The sequence below is a fragment of the Rattus norvegicus genome, chromosome 7 (assembly GCF_036323735.1).
Source record: "Rattus norvegicus strain BN/NHsdMcwi chromosome 7, GRCr8, whole genome shotgun sequence".
Lineage (NCBI taxonomy): Eukaryota > Metazoa > Chordata > Mammalia > Rodentia > Muridae > Rattus > Rattus norvegicus.
This window is the reverse complement of record NC_086025.1, coordinates 92,758,147-92,773,254: the sequence shown is the minus strand read 5'-3', so window position 1 is coordinate 92,773,254 and position 15,108 is coordinate 92,758,147. Positions and strand designations below refer to the sequence as shown.

The 15,108-nt window shown below is 42.0% G+C and overlaps 1 protein-coding gene across 1 annotated transcript; it reads right to left on the bottom strand.

The window, feature by feature from the left end:
* Positions 1-205: 205 nt before the first annotated feature.
* On the bottom strand, positions 206-15,080 carry Sqle (squalene epoxidase). The gene is made up of 11 exons (NM_017136.2): positions 14,725-15,080; positions 12,914-13,166; positions 9,816-9,996; positions 8,532-8,628; positions 7,751-7,864; positions 7,499-7,670; positions 6,916-7,011; positions 5,631-5,773; positions 5,053-5,149; positions 1,863-1,950; positions 206-667 (listed from the first exon to the last, which is right to left on the bottom strand). Exons 1-11 carry the CDS (start codon positions 15,010-15,012, stop codon positions 475-477), a joined length of 1,722 nt encoding a protein of 573 aa, NP_058832.1. The 5' UTR covers positions 15,013-15,080; the 3' UTR covers positions 206-474.
* Positions 15,081-15,108: the final 28 nt, after the last annotated feature.

Here is a 15,108-nt window from a genome sequence, read left to right as displayed (position 1 = left end):
ATCACGTGAAGTAAGATTAAAGGAGACACGTGATGTCAACCTCAGGTCCTCGTGAACACTTGTATATCGAACATGTGCATACACATAAACAGTAAATGTTTGACAGATTTAACAACCACACTCTCTATCTCACTTGAGTTCTCTTTCCTGTGACCATGAAGCTTTACAAAGAAGCCTACAACAAAAAACAAAAAAATGTTCTGTAAGAGTTCACTCTTCATTTTATTGGCATGTCCCAATGAATCACCCCAATACTGAAATCAAACACTTGAGTGTTAACATTAATTTGTGGAAACAATCATTCTTTTAAACATCTAGCTTATTGACCCTTCATTCTCAATTGTGAATTAAGGCATATATTTACATGCTTATACACAAGCTTGGTCCTTGAGTCACCACTGCAGAAGTCACACACACAGTCCTAGGCTATGTACATCCTCCTCAAGTCCCAATGACTTCCATGTGGTTTCCCTTTCAGTGAACCAGATACTTCATTTCTGAATAGATGAGAGGAAATATTATAGAGCACGCTTTGTACAGTATAGCACCACTACTGAAAAGAGCCCGAGGTTTTGTAGCCCATGGCTCTGACTTGAAGCAGAAATACGTGGCATAGACTGCAACGGAGAAGAAGTGTCGAATCAATAGGAGAGGGTCAGGAGACAATCTGTAATAGAAAAGAAAGATTATTAAAATTAGTCACAAAGGTTCAAATTATTCGTCACCAATAAAAGCTGAACGCACTCTACACCTGAGGGCTTCACAAGCTCATCTGCCTATCACATTCAATGACAAGAATGAATTTTTAGATTATAAAAATCTACTTAGAAGAAATGACCAGGGGCTGGAGAGATGGCTCAGCGGTTAAGAGCACTGACTGCTGTAGGTCCTGAGTTCAAGTTCCACTAACCACATGGTGGCTCACAACCATCTGTAATGGGGTCTGATGCCCTCTCCTGGTGTGTCTGAGGACAGTGTGCTCGCATATATGAAGTCAGTAGATCTTTTTAAGAAAGAGAGATGACTGCTTTGAGAAGCTGGTGGCCATGCTCACTCTTACGTCTTATTTTCCTGCTGTTTTCTTACACTAATCTTGAGATCCAAAATGAGGCCTGCTGTGTTTGGGCTGGCATTAGATCTGATATTCTGATTGTAGATCTATAAGAATAAGTGCCTTGAATCTCCGTTCTCAGACTTCCAAGTACATGTCTGCATTAGCAAAACTACTACTTAATTTCAGGCCTCTAAGATTAATATTTGAATTCAGGTCTCAGTTATTCTTGGCTCCTGTGGGTCAGACATGCAAGACATCACAGGTGGAAACTGTCAAGTCTACTCAAAGGTCTGGCACCTCAGTCCAATTTTCAGTGTGTGCATCCGGAGGACAGCACAGCACTGTTGCCCAATGCTCACTCTTCCTGAGGCCACTTTTTAAATCCTTGCTTTTGTGTTAGTGTGTGTCTACACACATAACAACTGGGGGTAGGACACACACTACATAGCACACATGTGGAGGCTGGAAAGATGGCTCAGTGGTTAAGAGCACGGGCTGCTCTTCCAGAGGTCATGAGTTCAATTCCTAGCAACCACATAGTGGGATCTGATGCCCTCTTTGGGCAGGCAGATATATATGCAGCAGATCACTCATACATTAAATAAATTTAAAAAAAATAAAAAGGACAACTCTGGGTTCTAGGCTCAAACTAATCTTGAGCAGCAAGCACCTTTAGCCATTGAGACATCGCACTGGCCTCTTGGAGCCACTTGTGACTAGGACATGAATGGGTAACAGAACATAACTAAGCGTCTATGGGATAAAGATTCACATAAACTGAGTGTTCCCTTCTGCTCTTAGAACTTACATAGAAAGCAACCCAACAGGACCAGTCAAACATTCTCCACCAAGTTTAAAATAAAGAAAGCAAGCTTTTCGGAGCTGACGCAAGGAATCTAAAATAAAACATAGAAATTATTACTGTTATTATTTTACAGTGTTAGTAACAATTTCTTAACAGTTCTAGATTTAACAACCTTCACATTTCCAGATCAATACTCTTAGACTAAGAGTATGAATAATCTGATTCTGTTGATTCTAATACCTATTAGGACTTATGAATTACTTTTAAATTATGTATGGCTTTGTTCTAAGCTAAATGACATCAAATACTTTGTAAGCTCTTATTATATATAAAAACACAATCCTTACAACAAAATTCCTAGGTTCTGAGATGCCTAACCCATACTGGCATCAGGTTATCAAGAAGTGAATTTCTGCTTATATCCATAAAACGTTTTAATAATATAATTTGAACCCTAAAGTGCCTAGATATTTCTTTTTATTAAAGTTTTTTAAATTACTAATTTTTATTGTTGTTTGATTTGTTTTGTTTGAGACAGAGTCTCTCTACATAACTCTGACCTAGAACTCACTATGTAGTCCAGGCTGGCCTCAAACTCACAGAGATCTGCCTGCCTCTGCCTCTGAGTGCTGGGATTAAAGGCGTGTGCTACCACACCTGGCTAGATTTTTCTCTTTCTTTTTTTGATCATGTCTTTTAGTTTTCTTAAGTTGTATAAAATAAGAGGTTCATTATGACATTTCCATATATATATAAAACATACTTTGAAGAATTTATAACTTAGTGATAGATTTTTCTTTGTAAGAGTATTTGTAAGGATGATGCATGGTAAATTTTTGTCCCATAAAGGTCTTTCCTCCCCAGATCTGTCATTAACTTTGTAAGGTTGTTGGCAGCTTTGATGTAAGAATCCAAGTGTTGAGGTTTGGTCTGTTGTTATGTATTGTAATGTTAAATTCTATATCCCAAGGTCTAGATGAGTGAATTCTCACATATGCCAGCTTTTGCTGTGCAAAGCTTGCTCCTTAATTTAAAACTATTGGTTGAATAAAGATGCCTACAGCCTGTAACTGGGCAATGGAGAGGTAGGCAGGGCTGAGGCAGAGACCTAGGAGAGAGGAAGAAGGAAGGCACCATGGGGTATGTGAATTGTAGGGGCATGGCCTCAAGGGCTGGCCAGCTGGAATAGGAGTGGCTCAGGCAGTACATAGCAAGTGATAGCTCAGGGTTAATGACAGAGAAGTAGACAAAATAGCAGAGGGTTGATAATCTGCCCAGCTCTAGTGCTCTAATGGGCTCTAAGGCCTAGTATAAACAGAAAGGCTTTGTGTCATTAATTTGGGAACTAAATGATCTAAGGTAGGGTAGAAATCCCCAATTAATATTTACCGTAACATACAAGAGCTTAAAAAAACTCAAAACTCAGAATTCTTTCCTCTCATTTGTCCAAGCAGCTGTGGGATGATGTCATAGGTGAGGCAAGTACAAGATAGAAGGAGGCCTGTCATTGGACGAGAAGGAAGGATGGGCAGGAGAAAAGTTGAAAGAAAGAGGAGGAGACTGGAGGGAGAGGGAGAAGCTGTGGCAGGAGAATATGGCAGGTGACGTCCCACGCTGTACCTTTACAGGCTGTTATGAATGTTCTTAAAGGATGGATGGCACTGGGCTGTGTATGTTTAGGTGGGCAAGTATATCTTATCAATTGGGCCAGAGGTTAATGCGCTGTGTGTTCTTTCATGTGCAGATTTAAGTGTAAGGGAGTATAGGGCGGCTGGTCTGGGCCGCCATGGAGTTGGGACGTGTGTTTCTGGCAGGGAAACCTGCCTTGGGAACTGGATAGGTAGAGAGATGGCTGCCAGCTCAGAGAGAGGCCTTCGGCAGTGTGATATGGGAGGGAGCAGAGCCGGTGAGAGGCTTTGCTGACTGAGAATTAAGATATCCAGCAGATGTCTTGGGCACTGCAGTGCTGGACCTCGTGGGGATAAAGGATAACCTTACATTTTTTATTTTTTATATTTTTACATCAAGAAGCAGCCACTTTAACTTCTGTGTCATTTTGTTCAGACTGGTCTTGCAAATCACAAGGAAATATGTTTAACAAGAGGTGGTGGACGGCTGTAGTCTATGAGAAGCAGTCCCACCTTCTCTTCTAATGGGCACCAAGAAACTCAACCAAGGAGCTTAAAGTATCTCAGATGTTTACCTTATTTTTGTCTGTTTCTTAAAGTAATTTTTTATTTATCATTGTGAGTATAATACATGGATGGGGTGGTGTGCAAATGACAGAGTATCATTTATTTTGAGACACACTGTGTTGGTGTCATTTGTTTTGAAAAACCGTCTTATATAGGTAGCTCAGGCTGCCCTCCCAATCCTCCTACCTCAGCTCCCTGGAAGGAAGAGGAACATGCATCACCATTTCTAGCTCAGAATTTCACATTTTCATTTCTACGAATATTCAACCTAGTCAGAATGGCCAACTTCTCGTAATGTAGGAAACGGAAGAGCACATGGGGAGGAGGAGCACATGGGTGGCTATTTGCAATGCGAGCCACCAGTGCACTGTAGCAGGAAAGAAGCTCCATCCTCAGCCTGAGACACCTAATCGTGTTCTAAATAATGCTTCCAAAGAAATTCAAACCAGGGGCTGGAGAGACAGCTCAGCGGTTAAGAGCACTGGCTGCTCTTCCAGAGGTCCTGAGTTCAATTCCCAGCAACCACATGGTGGCTCACAGCCATCTGTAATGGAATGTGATAATCTCTTCTGGTGTGTGTGAAGACAGCTACAGTGTACTTACATAAAATAATTAAATAGAAAGAAAAGACAAGAAAGGAAGAAAGGAAGAAAGAATTCAAACTACTGTAAGAAGCAAAAGGCCGTACTGCTTTCCCATACCTGGCCAGAGGCCTTTCACCAACACTGTGGGGACATACATGCTCAGTGCGGACCAGAGGACTGAGAGTGTGCCCCTGAGACACTCACTGCTATGGGTGTTTTCTAAGGACGCCAACAGCCCCAGAAGTGGTAGACACATGATGCTGAGATACTGAAAGAACTACCACACGGCAGTGGGCAGAGTTGGGGGTGTGAGGTTATAGACTAACAACTTTAACTACTAACTTTGCTAAGAAAACTGATCTGAGAAAGCTCAAACATCCACAAATCAGCTCACTTAAAAGCATCTACACTTACCATCTGTAGCAGAAAATAGTTCATACAACGCCTGAGCCAGCACGTTCACAACAAAGGAATGGCTCCTTTTTCTTGACCAAAAGAATGACTTTTTGGCCTAAAAATGAAGAATATCATTTATTACACAGTAAGGAGGAAAAAAGCCTAAGCTAATGTTTACCATCTCCTCAAATTTCTGTCCCAAGGCCTATCTACAGGTAATACTGACAAACTCATTTTCAGAGCCATGGGTCACATGATTATGAAGCTAAGCTTCTATCTCTGAGAAGAGTGGGCTGGGCCAATCTGCTGTAACACATACTAAACCACAGACATTAAGAATATAGTTTGAAGGGTTGGGGATTTAGCTCAGTGGTAGAGCGCTTGCCTACCAAGCGCAAGGCCCTGGGTTCGGTCCCCAGCTCCAAAAAATAGAAAAGAAAAAAAAAAAAAAAGAATATAGTTTGAAAGTCAAGCTTATTATACCTGAACAAGACTAGAGGCCATCATGAAGCATACACTACCACACACTGGGGTCTCAGTCTGCTCACCCATAAACAGATAAACCATTCTGGGGGAGGAAAACTCTAGATTCTTACCTGGAAAATAGCGGCATCATCATAAAGGTCAGGAATATCTTTTAACAGTTGTCTCCATATTTTTATATCTTTTAAAGCGACTGTCATTCCTCCACCAGTAAGAGGATGCCTCAGGTTATACGCATCTCCCAGAAGTAGGACGCCTGTGGAAAGAGAACTAAGACTGAAATCCTGAACCACTCTGAGACAAACATTAGTGCTAACAAACTTGTGAGTGACGGGACCTAAAATACCCCAGTAAATTATAATTGTCTGCTGTCCGTGGCTGAACTGAACAATTTATGATCTTTACTTCAACAAAGCTGATGTTCCATTGCCTATATAGGATAAAATTAAATATTACAAGTATTAAATACATATTCTGCCCTGCATGCAGTGTGTGTCTATACTCTCAGTTCTTGAGAAGCAGAGGCAGGTCAGATGGTCAAGGTCATCCTTAGCCATATGTTTCAGTCTGGGCTATATAAGAACTTTCCTCAACAAAAAAAAAAGGGGGGTGGGATGGGGAGGAGAAGTAGGGGTACAGGAGAGATGGCTTAGCAGGTAAAAGTGCCTGCTACTCTTCCAGAGGACAGCTCCCAATACCCACATAAGGACCATCTGTAGCTCTAGTCCAGGGATTCTGACGCCCTCTCTTCTAGACTCTGAGACTGGTGATCTCTGTAAATTTGAGGTCAAATTGATGTACATAGCAAGTTTCAGTCCAGGCAGGGATTCACAATGAGACCCTGTCTCCAAACAAATAATAAACCTTTAAAATATAAACTTTAAACCCAACTATATACCAGCTATCAATCACTATTGACACCTGCCAAAAATGTCAGTTACAGGGGTCTAATATCTCCATATCTCAGACAGCCTGGGAGCAGGCTTTGCAGATCCCAACCCTATTCAGTCCCAGCTCTCACTGTTCACCTTCCAAGCAATGTCCTCCCTAGCCACCCCTCCGTTCCAGAACACCACTCCCAGCTTTGGACAGTGACTCCGTGCTACCGTGAATTGGAACTGTCCTCAATGCCACCCCACCATCAATTCATCTTCATGCTTCTGAGCATAACAGTTCCCCCTCAAGGCCAGCAGGTAACTTTTAACTCCCTTGTTGGACTCCCAATGACTGCTATGGTGTCCACTAAGTAATAATCGTATCCTACAGCTTCCATGTTGGGGACTTGTTAAGGGAACCAATGTTCCTTCCCCTGCTCTTTCTGGCCAAGGTAGAACTCTCTGCTTCAACTTACTATTACAAATTTAATCACACCCTTTGAAAAATAATGCTAAAAGATACCTCGTTTGTTCACTGAGGAAGGAGGAAGGAAGCTTGCTGGCATGGTCCGCAGACGAGCATTCTGACAGGCCTCCAGAAATGATTCCTTCAAGTGATCTGCAATTAATCCCAAGTAAGTGGTTTGAGTGTTTCAGTCTCAAATTAACAAACATCTCCTTATCAAGTATAAAAGAATTCTTAACAGCGTATGTGTGGTGGCTGTTCCATAGTCCCTTGCAACAAATCACCAATTACCCACTTTATTAATAAAATTATCCTTTAAGCACCTCCTTATACATGTTAAGGAATGACAAAGGAATCCAAGGGAAACAGATGTAAATAACATACACGGCTGAACACAACAGAGATGGGAGGAAGAAATTAGTCAAATTCATGAGATGAGACAGGAAAAACTGCACTGACTGACAGATTCCTTTACCTAGCTTTTACCACCTACATGGTCTGGTAGCACAGGAAATACACGCTGCTCACAAACAGGTATGCCTGTCTCTGGGCCTCATTGTTTTCAGCAAAACTGGAAAAGGCTTTCGTGAGATTAGCTTTAGACCATGAATTATAATCAGGGTGAAATCCTACTTCTTACCAGGTATCTGTGGGTAAATTTGTTCTGTCATGTATTCTCTTAAGTTTCTTGGCAATTCTCCTCGAATATCGACAAGCACCCTAGTTTCGCTGGGTGAAATCTGGTAGATGAGAACTGGACTGGGATCGACCAGAACAAGCTCCGCGAAATTGGCTTTAAACTGTGGTGCATCCTTAGAAAGAAAAGAAAATACTTTAATGGTTCTCAAATGTCCAGTTGCTTTGAATTTTCGACAATTACACTCCTCTATACCTTCATAATGAAGCCAACGAAGTGGGAGGAAACAGAGACTTTATTGGAGATGAGGTTCTTCCTGAACTTGGAGAAGAGCCCGTCGGCAACAACAGTGAGCGGGGCATGGAGCTCCTGCAACAGGAGGAGGAACACCTGGCGTCAGTTCTCACACACAAAAGGCTTCTAAAGCCCAAAGTGTCCAGGAAAACAGCTAAACATAAGACTCTCACAGACGCATCAGAGCTGCCTGTGGATGGAACGAAGGCCTGAGTCCCTGGAGGTCTCTCCTTTTGTACCTCGGCCATTAAAACGATTAAAACTCTCCACCATGATGGTCAAGAGGAAGAGCTTCAAGGCACACATGGGCCACAGAACCACCCAGATTCATTATAAAATTACATTACTTCCCATGGTGCTGTTTAAAGAGTGGCTAGACAGAAGCAGCATTTTTATACACGGAACAATGTGACATTCCTACACTGTGAGCAAAGGAAACCTGGTAACCCTGTCATACTCACTCCAGTTTCTAGGAAGGAGTGACCCTGTAGAACAGCCTACAAGAGCCCATTGCCTCCTCTTTAATAGACCAACATTAACATAAACTAGAAACTATTTTCTAGTTTTCAACATTTTCCTAGTTGTGACTATAACAATGTGTACAGTAACGCAGCTGCAGGAAACTCCTGCACAATGGTCCCCTGACCTCCCCACACACACTGGGGCACACACTCACACATTAATACAGAACGTGAAAGGGTAGGAAAACCGTCCTAGAAAGAGATGACTTCCCAGCTCTCACCTTGGTGTCCCCAGTCTCCTTGTCCTTGTATTGCACACCAATCACAGCATCATCTTCCTCTAGTAACCGAAGCACAACACCTTCTATAAACTTTACACTAAAGGATGAACAGAAACACATCGCGAGAGTGAGTTCCCTTAGCTATGACGCAGTCCTTACACAGACAGCTAGGGTGTGGTCTGTGACGGGCTGACTATGCTCCAGCCTCAAACCCATTGAGTACCGAAGCAGCACAGCTGCAAAGTGAGCCATTAAAAAATAAATAAATAAATAAACAAACAAACAAACAAACAAACCCCTGAAGGTGGGAGGAGGTAAGGACATTGTGGATGGTGGGTAGATCTGATAGGAATTAGGATGAAAATGATCAAAATACACTATATGCATGTATGAAATTCTGAAAAAATAGTTACCTTTTAAAACATAAAATGGCATAGGCAAATCTGAAAAGTATTTCCCACCCATGGACACCAGACATTTCACCCCTAATGAAAAGGCCACCAACTTTTTTACTTTGTCAACACGTGGATCTGTGTCAACAACATGAGTGCTTTCATGTTTAAAACTTCCTTAATTATTGTTAAGGAACGAGAGGCAAATACAATAATCAAGACAGGCAGCCAGTAGACTAGGTCCCCAGGGCAAGTGCAAGAGGAATTTCTTATCTTCTATTCTCTCTAGAAAAGGTGTAATAGCCACAAACACAAGAAAAACGGGCACACATGGACATATGCCTTAGGTTACAGTACTTATGCAGCCCTCTAAATTCCAATTAAATAATAGTCACCTAAAAAATAATAATCACCTAATTCTTTTTTTTTTCTTTCTTTCTTTTTTTCGGAGCCGAGGACCGAACCCAGGGCCTTGTGTTTTCTAGGCAAGCGCTCTACCACTGAGCTAAATCCCCAACTCCTAATCACCTAATTCTTAAAGTAAAACTCTCTAATATTCTTTAGAGGCAGTGAATGTATTTTAATTATGGGTTATTTACTTTAACATACTTATGCCACCTAGACCATGACAAAAATTTTCATGAATTACTGATGTCATTTCACTTGCATAAAAACATATTTTATGTGTGTGTGTGCGCGCACACATACATGCACACATATGTGTGCATATGTCTGAGGAGAGGAGAGCATCTGATCCTCTCAAACTGTGTAAGCCATCTGATGTGGGTGCTGGGAACCAAACTCTGGTTCGCTGCAAGAAACCTTAGCCACCAATCATCACCCTAGCACCCAGGTCTGAGTTAGCATTCTATATTTAAAGCTGTGGTCTTACTTGGGCTCTGCCATAGCTGCTTTCCGGAGACTCATGATGAACTTGCCATGGTGGAAAGCAACCCCACTCTGTACTTGGTTGTTTTCTGACACCGGGTATGGAATTTGAACTTCAGACCTGCTTTCACAGTCATGAATTACGTAGCCGTGTATATGATGGGCATTAAGACTTTCTACTGTATCTGCAAAACAGTTCAGTTCAAACAATGTTATTAGTATGCCAAGACTTACCAAGAAAGGTATCAAGAAAAAGACACAGCAAAACTAAGGCTCCACTTTACAAAGCTGTAAGACCAGCTGGAGAACTCAACTGGTACAACTGGTACATAAATCTTAAATGTTTCCAGAAGGCAAATCCACAGATACACTTCAGGTTAGTAGCACTCAGGTCTGTTACCACTTGATATGACATCAGCCACAACCCTGTCCTGAGTATCTGCTCTGCTCATTAAGATACAGAAAGCAGGGGTTGGGGATTTAGCTCAGTGGTAGAGAGCTTGCCTAGCAAGCGCAAGGCCCTGGGTTCGGTCCCCAGCTCCGAAAAATAGAAAAGTAAAAAAAAAAAAAGATACAGAAAGCAGTCTGGCCTCCTTACCATGTATCCCAATGTAGAAACAAGTGTATTTGCCACAGGTAGGGAGGATGGGGAAGAAAGAAAGAATGGAAAAAGAGAAAATCCAATACTGTTAAAACTATTTTAAAGGTCCCAATTTATATATAAAAATTCAGTATATGAAAAAATAGATTTCCCCAACCAATGAGGATATTTCCTAAATGCTGATGGTTTCCACTATATATAAAAACTGATTCAGGATATACTATAGAGTAACTTCAGTAAATCAAACAGAAAAGCAGAAAGCAGAAGGAAAATCTCAAAATTTAAGAGTCAATTAAGTGTTGTAGGGAAAAAAATTAAAAAAAAAAAAAAGCTAGAGCATTACTATCATACATAAAACTTACAAACCAAAAGTATTAAAATAGAAGAAATAATGAACAGGAAGTGTAGTCATGATTCATATGAAGCAATGCAGAGTCCATGAACAAACTGGAACATGTCTGACACGGGGACAAAATTGAGAAGGCTTGTTCCAGCATCAAAATAAATTCTTATTTTACTATTTTATGGACTTTTTTACATGTATGTTTTGCCTACACGAATACATGCTTGCCTGCCATGTGCATGGCTCAAGAGCATGGAGTCATTTTGCTTTCCTCTGTTGCTTCTTCCCTGCCCTGCTGGTTTCCCAGCGCCTCACTTAAGTCTGTCCTTTCATGGCTCAGAGCTCAGTCCTGGACTTCCTGGCAGCAGTTAGCCTTCTGGACGGTCTACTGGCCTTCCCTTTCTCACATCTGACACTGATTCATCAGCAGTACTCTTCCTGCAGAGCAGGAATAAGCACAAAAAGTCCATTTCACTCGCCTGAACGACTGTGACCATGTTCCAAGCCATCAGCTCTTACCAATCCTGCAATAGCACCCAGATAACCTTGTTCTGGACTTACCCCTCCGTGATCTTTCTCTACTCAGAATATACTTTCAGATAATACTATTCGTTCCATTTTTAAAATATGAAACTTAATAGCCCCGTAGGTTTCCAGTGGCTTCCCTTCACTCCCTGTGTACTCCCTTTGTAGTTGACTTTTCCTCCATTGACAACATGAAGGTCAAGCAGGCTTGCTGGCTCTTCCCAGAGAGCAAAAGCGAGGCCTGGACTTCAGACTCTCCTGGTCTCTCCAGGGCTTACTCTCCTCCATTTCTTTACTCAGAGGTAACTTCTCACTATTGAAAATTATACCCACTCCTGAACTCCCTATCCCATGCTTCCGATTTTACTCTGACCTCTATAATCTTCATATAGTTCATCTACTTTTTAAAAAATGTTTTGTCCTTAGCACACCCTCTTTAACATCCACTGAGACGTAGCCTCAGAAAGTACACTTGGCAATGTCTTAAGTCTTTGCTGAAGGACCGCTCTCAGCCAGCCTCTGTGGTGATTGGCGCCCTGAGCTCTCCCCACCTGTCTCCTGTTTTCTCTTGACTGAGAACAATGGGGAGGCCACGTCAGGAGAAAGCATGTTTATTCTTATACTTACCCCTGACAGACAACAACCATTATGTTTATAGGGTAAAATGGGACAGGTGAACTCATGTACCCTGAAAATAAAACTATGGAGTTCAGCGTATCTATCACCTTAAAAAATGTACTTGTCAGGCTGGAGAGATGGCTCAGTGGTTAAGAGCACTGACTGCTCTTCAGAGTTCCTGAGTTCAATTCCCAGCAACCACGTGGTGGCTCACAACCATCTGTAATGAGATCCAATGCCCTCTTCTGGAGACTTGACAGTGTACTCATAAACATGAAATAAATAATGTTTTTTAAAAATGTATTTGTCACTCTCAACACAACATCAGCTTTTCCCTATCTACTTTATCAAGCATTTCCATAAAAATACTCTTGTATCAAATACATCTCTGTTGTCTTCATATTTACTCTCTCTGTGTTCTATCATTAAAAATGGTTCTCAACAGATGTCTCGGCTGGCTGATCATTGGCTACTATTCCAGAGGACCACAGTTAAATGCTCCCTGTCCCAGTCCCAGGGCACCCAACAACCTCTTCTGGCCTCCTCTGACAGGCTCACCTTACAGCTAAGTACCTTTTGTGCTATGTCCCAAGGATGTCTGTCTTGCTCATTAGTACATCAGTACTCAGCCTAACACCTCATTCAAAGACAGAGGTGAATAAATATTTCCTATGAATGGAAGATGTACTAAAAAAGCACTGGCTGAGTGAACCAATCACCCTTAAATAAAAGACCGGGGAACTAACACCGCCCCAGGAGCATGTCACACACTGTATAAATGAGTCTGGTTACTGTCTTCATTTTGATGTTATTGTTTCGGGACACTTCACTGTCTCATCATGTCTCGGTAGCCTCCTCTTCTCTGCGATGATACGGTTCTTGTCTTCTTTGCTCTCATTTCCACATAAAGTTTTTAGTTCTTGCAAAACTTGTAAGGGAGGGAGAGAGGGAGGGCTAAACAGTCTAGAGTGAAGAGCATTTATTTACACCACTCCTGGAGATCAGCCGAACCTACCTCCAAGGCCCAGCTCTCGAAGAACTCGATAGCCACCGGGCTGCAGACACTCTCCAAGTATTCTGTCAGGCTCTTTTAAATCTCTCTCGATTACTGTCACCGTTCTTCCATCTCTAGAGAGTACTGTTGCCAAAGCAGAGCCAAGTACACCAGACCCTATGATGATCACTTCTGGGTCCGTCACAGATGATGTCGATACTGAGGTAGCTGCTCCCGTTAACGTCGTCTCTGACAGATTGACTTCTTTTCTGCGCTGTTTAACAAAAACAATACCATTTTTCCAGATCTGTTGACATAAACCATGGGACTAGCATACAAACACACTGGACTTGTACACCTTGAGCAAAAGCTAGACCCATCAACATTATTAAATCAAATCCATGGTTTATTTTTAAATCTAAACCATTTTTATAATAAGGATCAAAATACTAGCTAAATAGAAATGTATATATCCCAATAAAATTAAATATATATTCCTTTTTCTGGACACTAGTTAGAAAATGTTACATGGACATATTTAGAAACCCACATGAGGCCAGATACTGTACACGTCTACAGTGAGATTCGAAGACAGAACCCCGGACAAATCCTATTACCAAACTACGCAGCCCTCCACTGAGCATTTACAGGTACAGGTCTCTAGCAACCTCTGACTTCTGAGTTAAGTATGCAGCAGTGAGCGCTCAGAACTCACGCCAGGAGAAAGCCTGAGGCAATCACATCCTACCTACTCCTAAGAGTCTACCACCTTTAGACTAGTGACAACACCTAGTTACTGATTAGACGGCTCTGCAGCAGGCATTCTGCAAATAGGAAGTTACTTCACTCCCTGACTACCAACGACGGTGGCACCATCCTCATCGAAGAGAACAGGAAACTGATTTTGACAGAAATCAAACCATTCCCAAAGTATTACAGCAACAAGTGGCAGGGCCAAAATTTCAGAGCCAAGTTCTTTTCTTCTGTCAACCTTGCTGACTTGCACTGTGGGCGTAGTAAAATAAAGTAGATCCCAACGTCTGCATTGCTTTGTGGGTAACTCACCCTGCTACAGCCACACAGCAGCATCCTTTCTCTCACTGCTGCATACTGCAACGTAGTTCCCGAATAGTATTTGATTAGATTTTTGTAAAAATTCAAGCACTGTTACTCTCACGCCTGTGCTCCTAGGGGAAAAGTTCACATATCCTGGCCAATAAGTCCTACATGATCTGACTTGTACTCTTCTTGTACTCCCCTCTGGTCACCTACCAATGGCCCCTTCACTCCTTCAACATAACAGCATCAGAAATATTTACAGACCCAGCTATGACTTGACTGAGGGCCTGACTGCACTGACTTATTCATTGTGTCAATGGCTAGCAGGAGGAGGGATTTTTGCCCAAGACTTTAAAGTGCTGGGCATCTTTATTGCTTTTCAAATAACTGCCACTTTCCCGTCAGCCACATTAATGAGTGGACTTAACTCCACTCAGTTCTCTCAGGTACAAAAATCATTATTACCCAGAGATTTAAATAAAAGCCACAATGAGTCTGTCTTCCAAATGAAATCCTAACATTTCCCACCAAATCAATACTCAACCCCATCTGAGAATCAGACAACAAATGCTTCTGATCTTCCCTAAGATAGAAGATTGTAGCCACAACATAGTCCACAACTTTAAAAAACAAAAGAAACTCAATTAAGAATACTTAAGCTTCTAAGCCATCACTTTCTTGCCTTTTCAAGAAACCATAAACTTCCTCTGTGACCTCAAGCTTAAGTTTAAAATAAGATCCCATTCATTTGCCCATTGTGAAATCAGCCATACCCTCTTGGACTCCAGCTGTTCTTTCTTTTCTGATTCAGGGGGTGATTTGGCCCAGAAGAAGCCAATAAGAGGCAAAGCAGAGAGAATATCTGAGAAGGCAGCGAACTGGGAGCCGCTCTGATGGCGGCCAAGGAGGCCCCCGTTTCGATGGCGACAGCGGTAGGAGAGCACCAGGCCCAGCGACAGGAACACCAGTACGCACAGCAGGAGCTCCTTGTTGGCCAGGGTGACATCCCCGCATTTCTTATAAAAATAGGTGAAAGTAGCAATTCCAAGAAAAGTCCACATGGCTCAAAAGCTTCTTTGGTGGCACCAGCTAAGACTGAGATTTGGGGGTTTGGGGTTTGGTTTTTTTGTTTTTGCTTTTGTTTTTTTGCAGGGGGC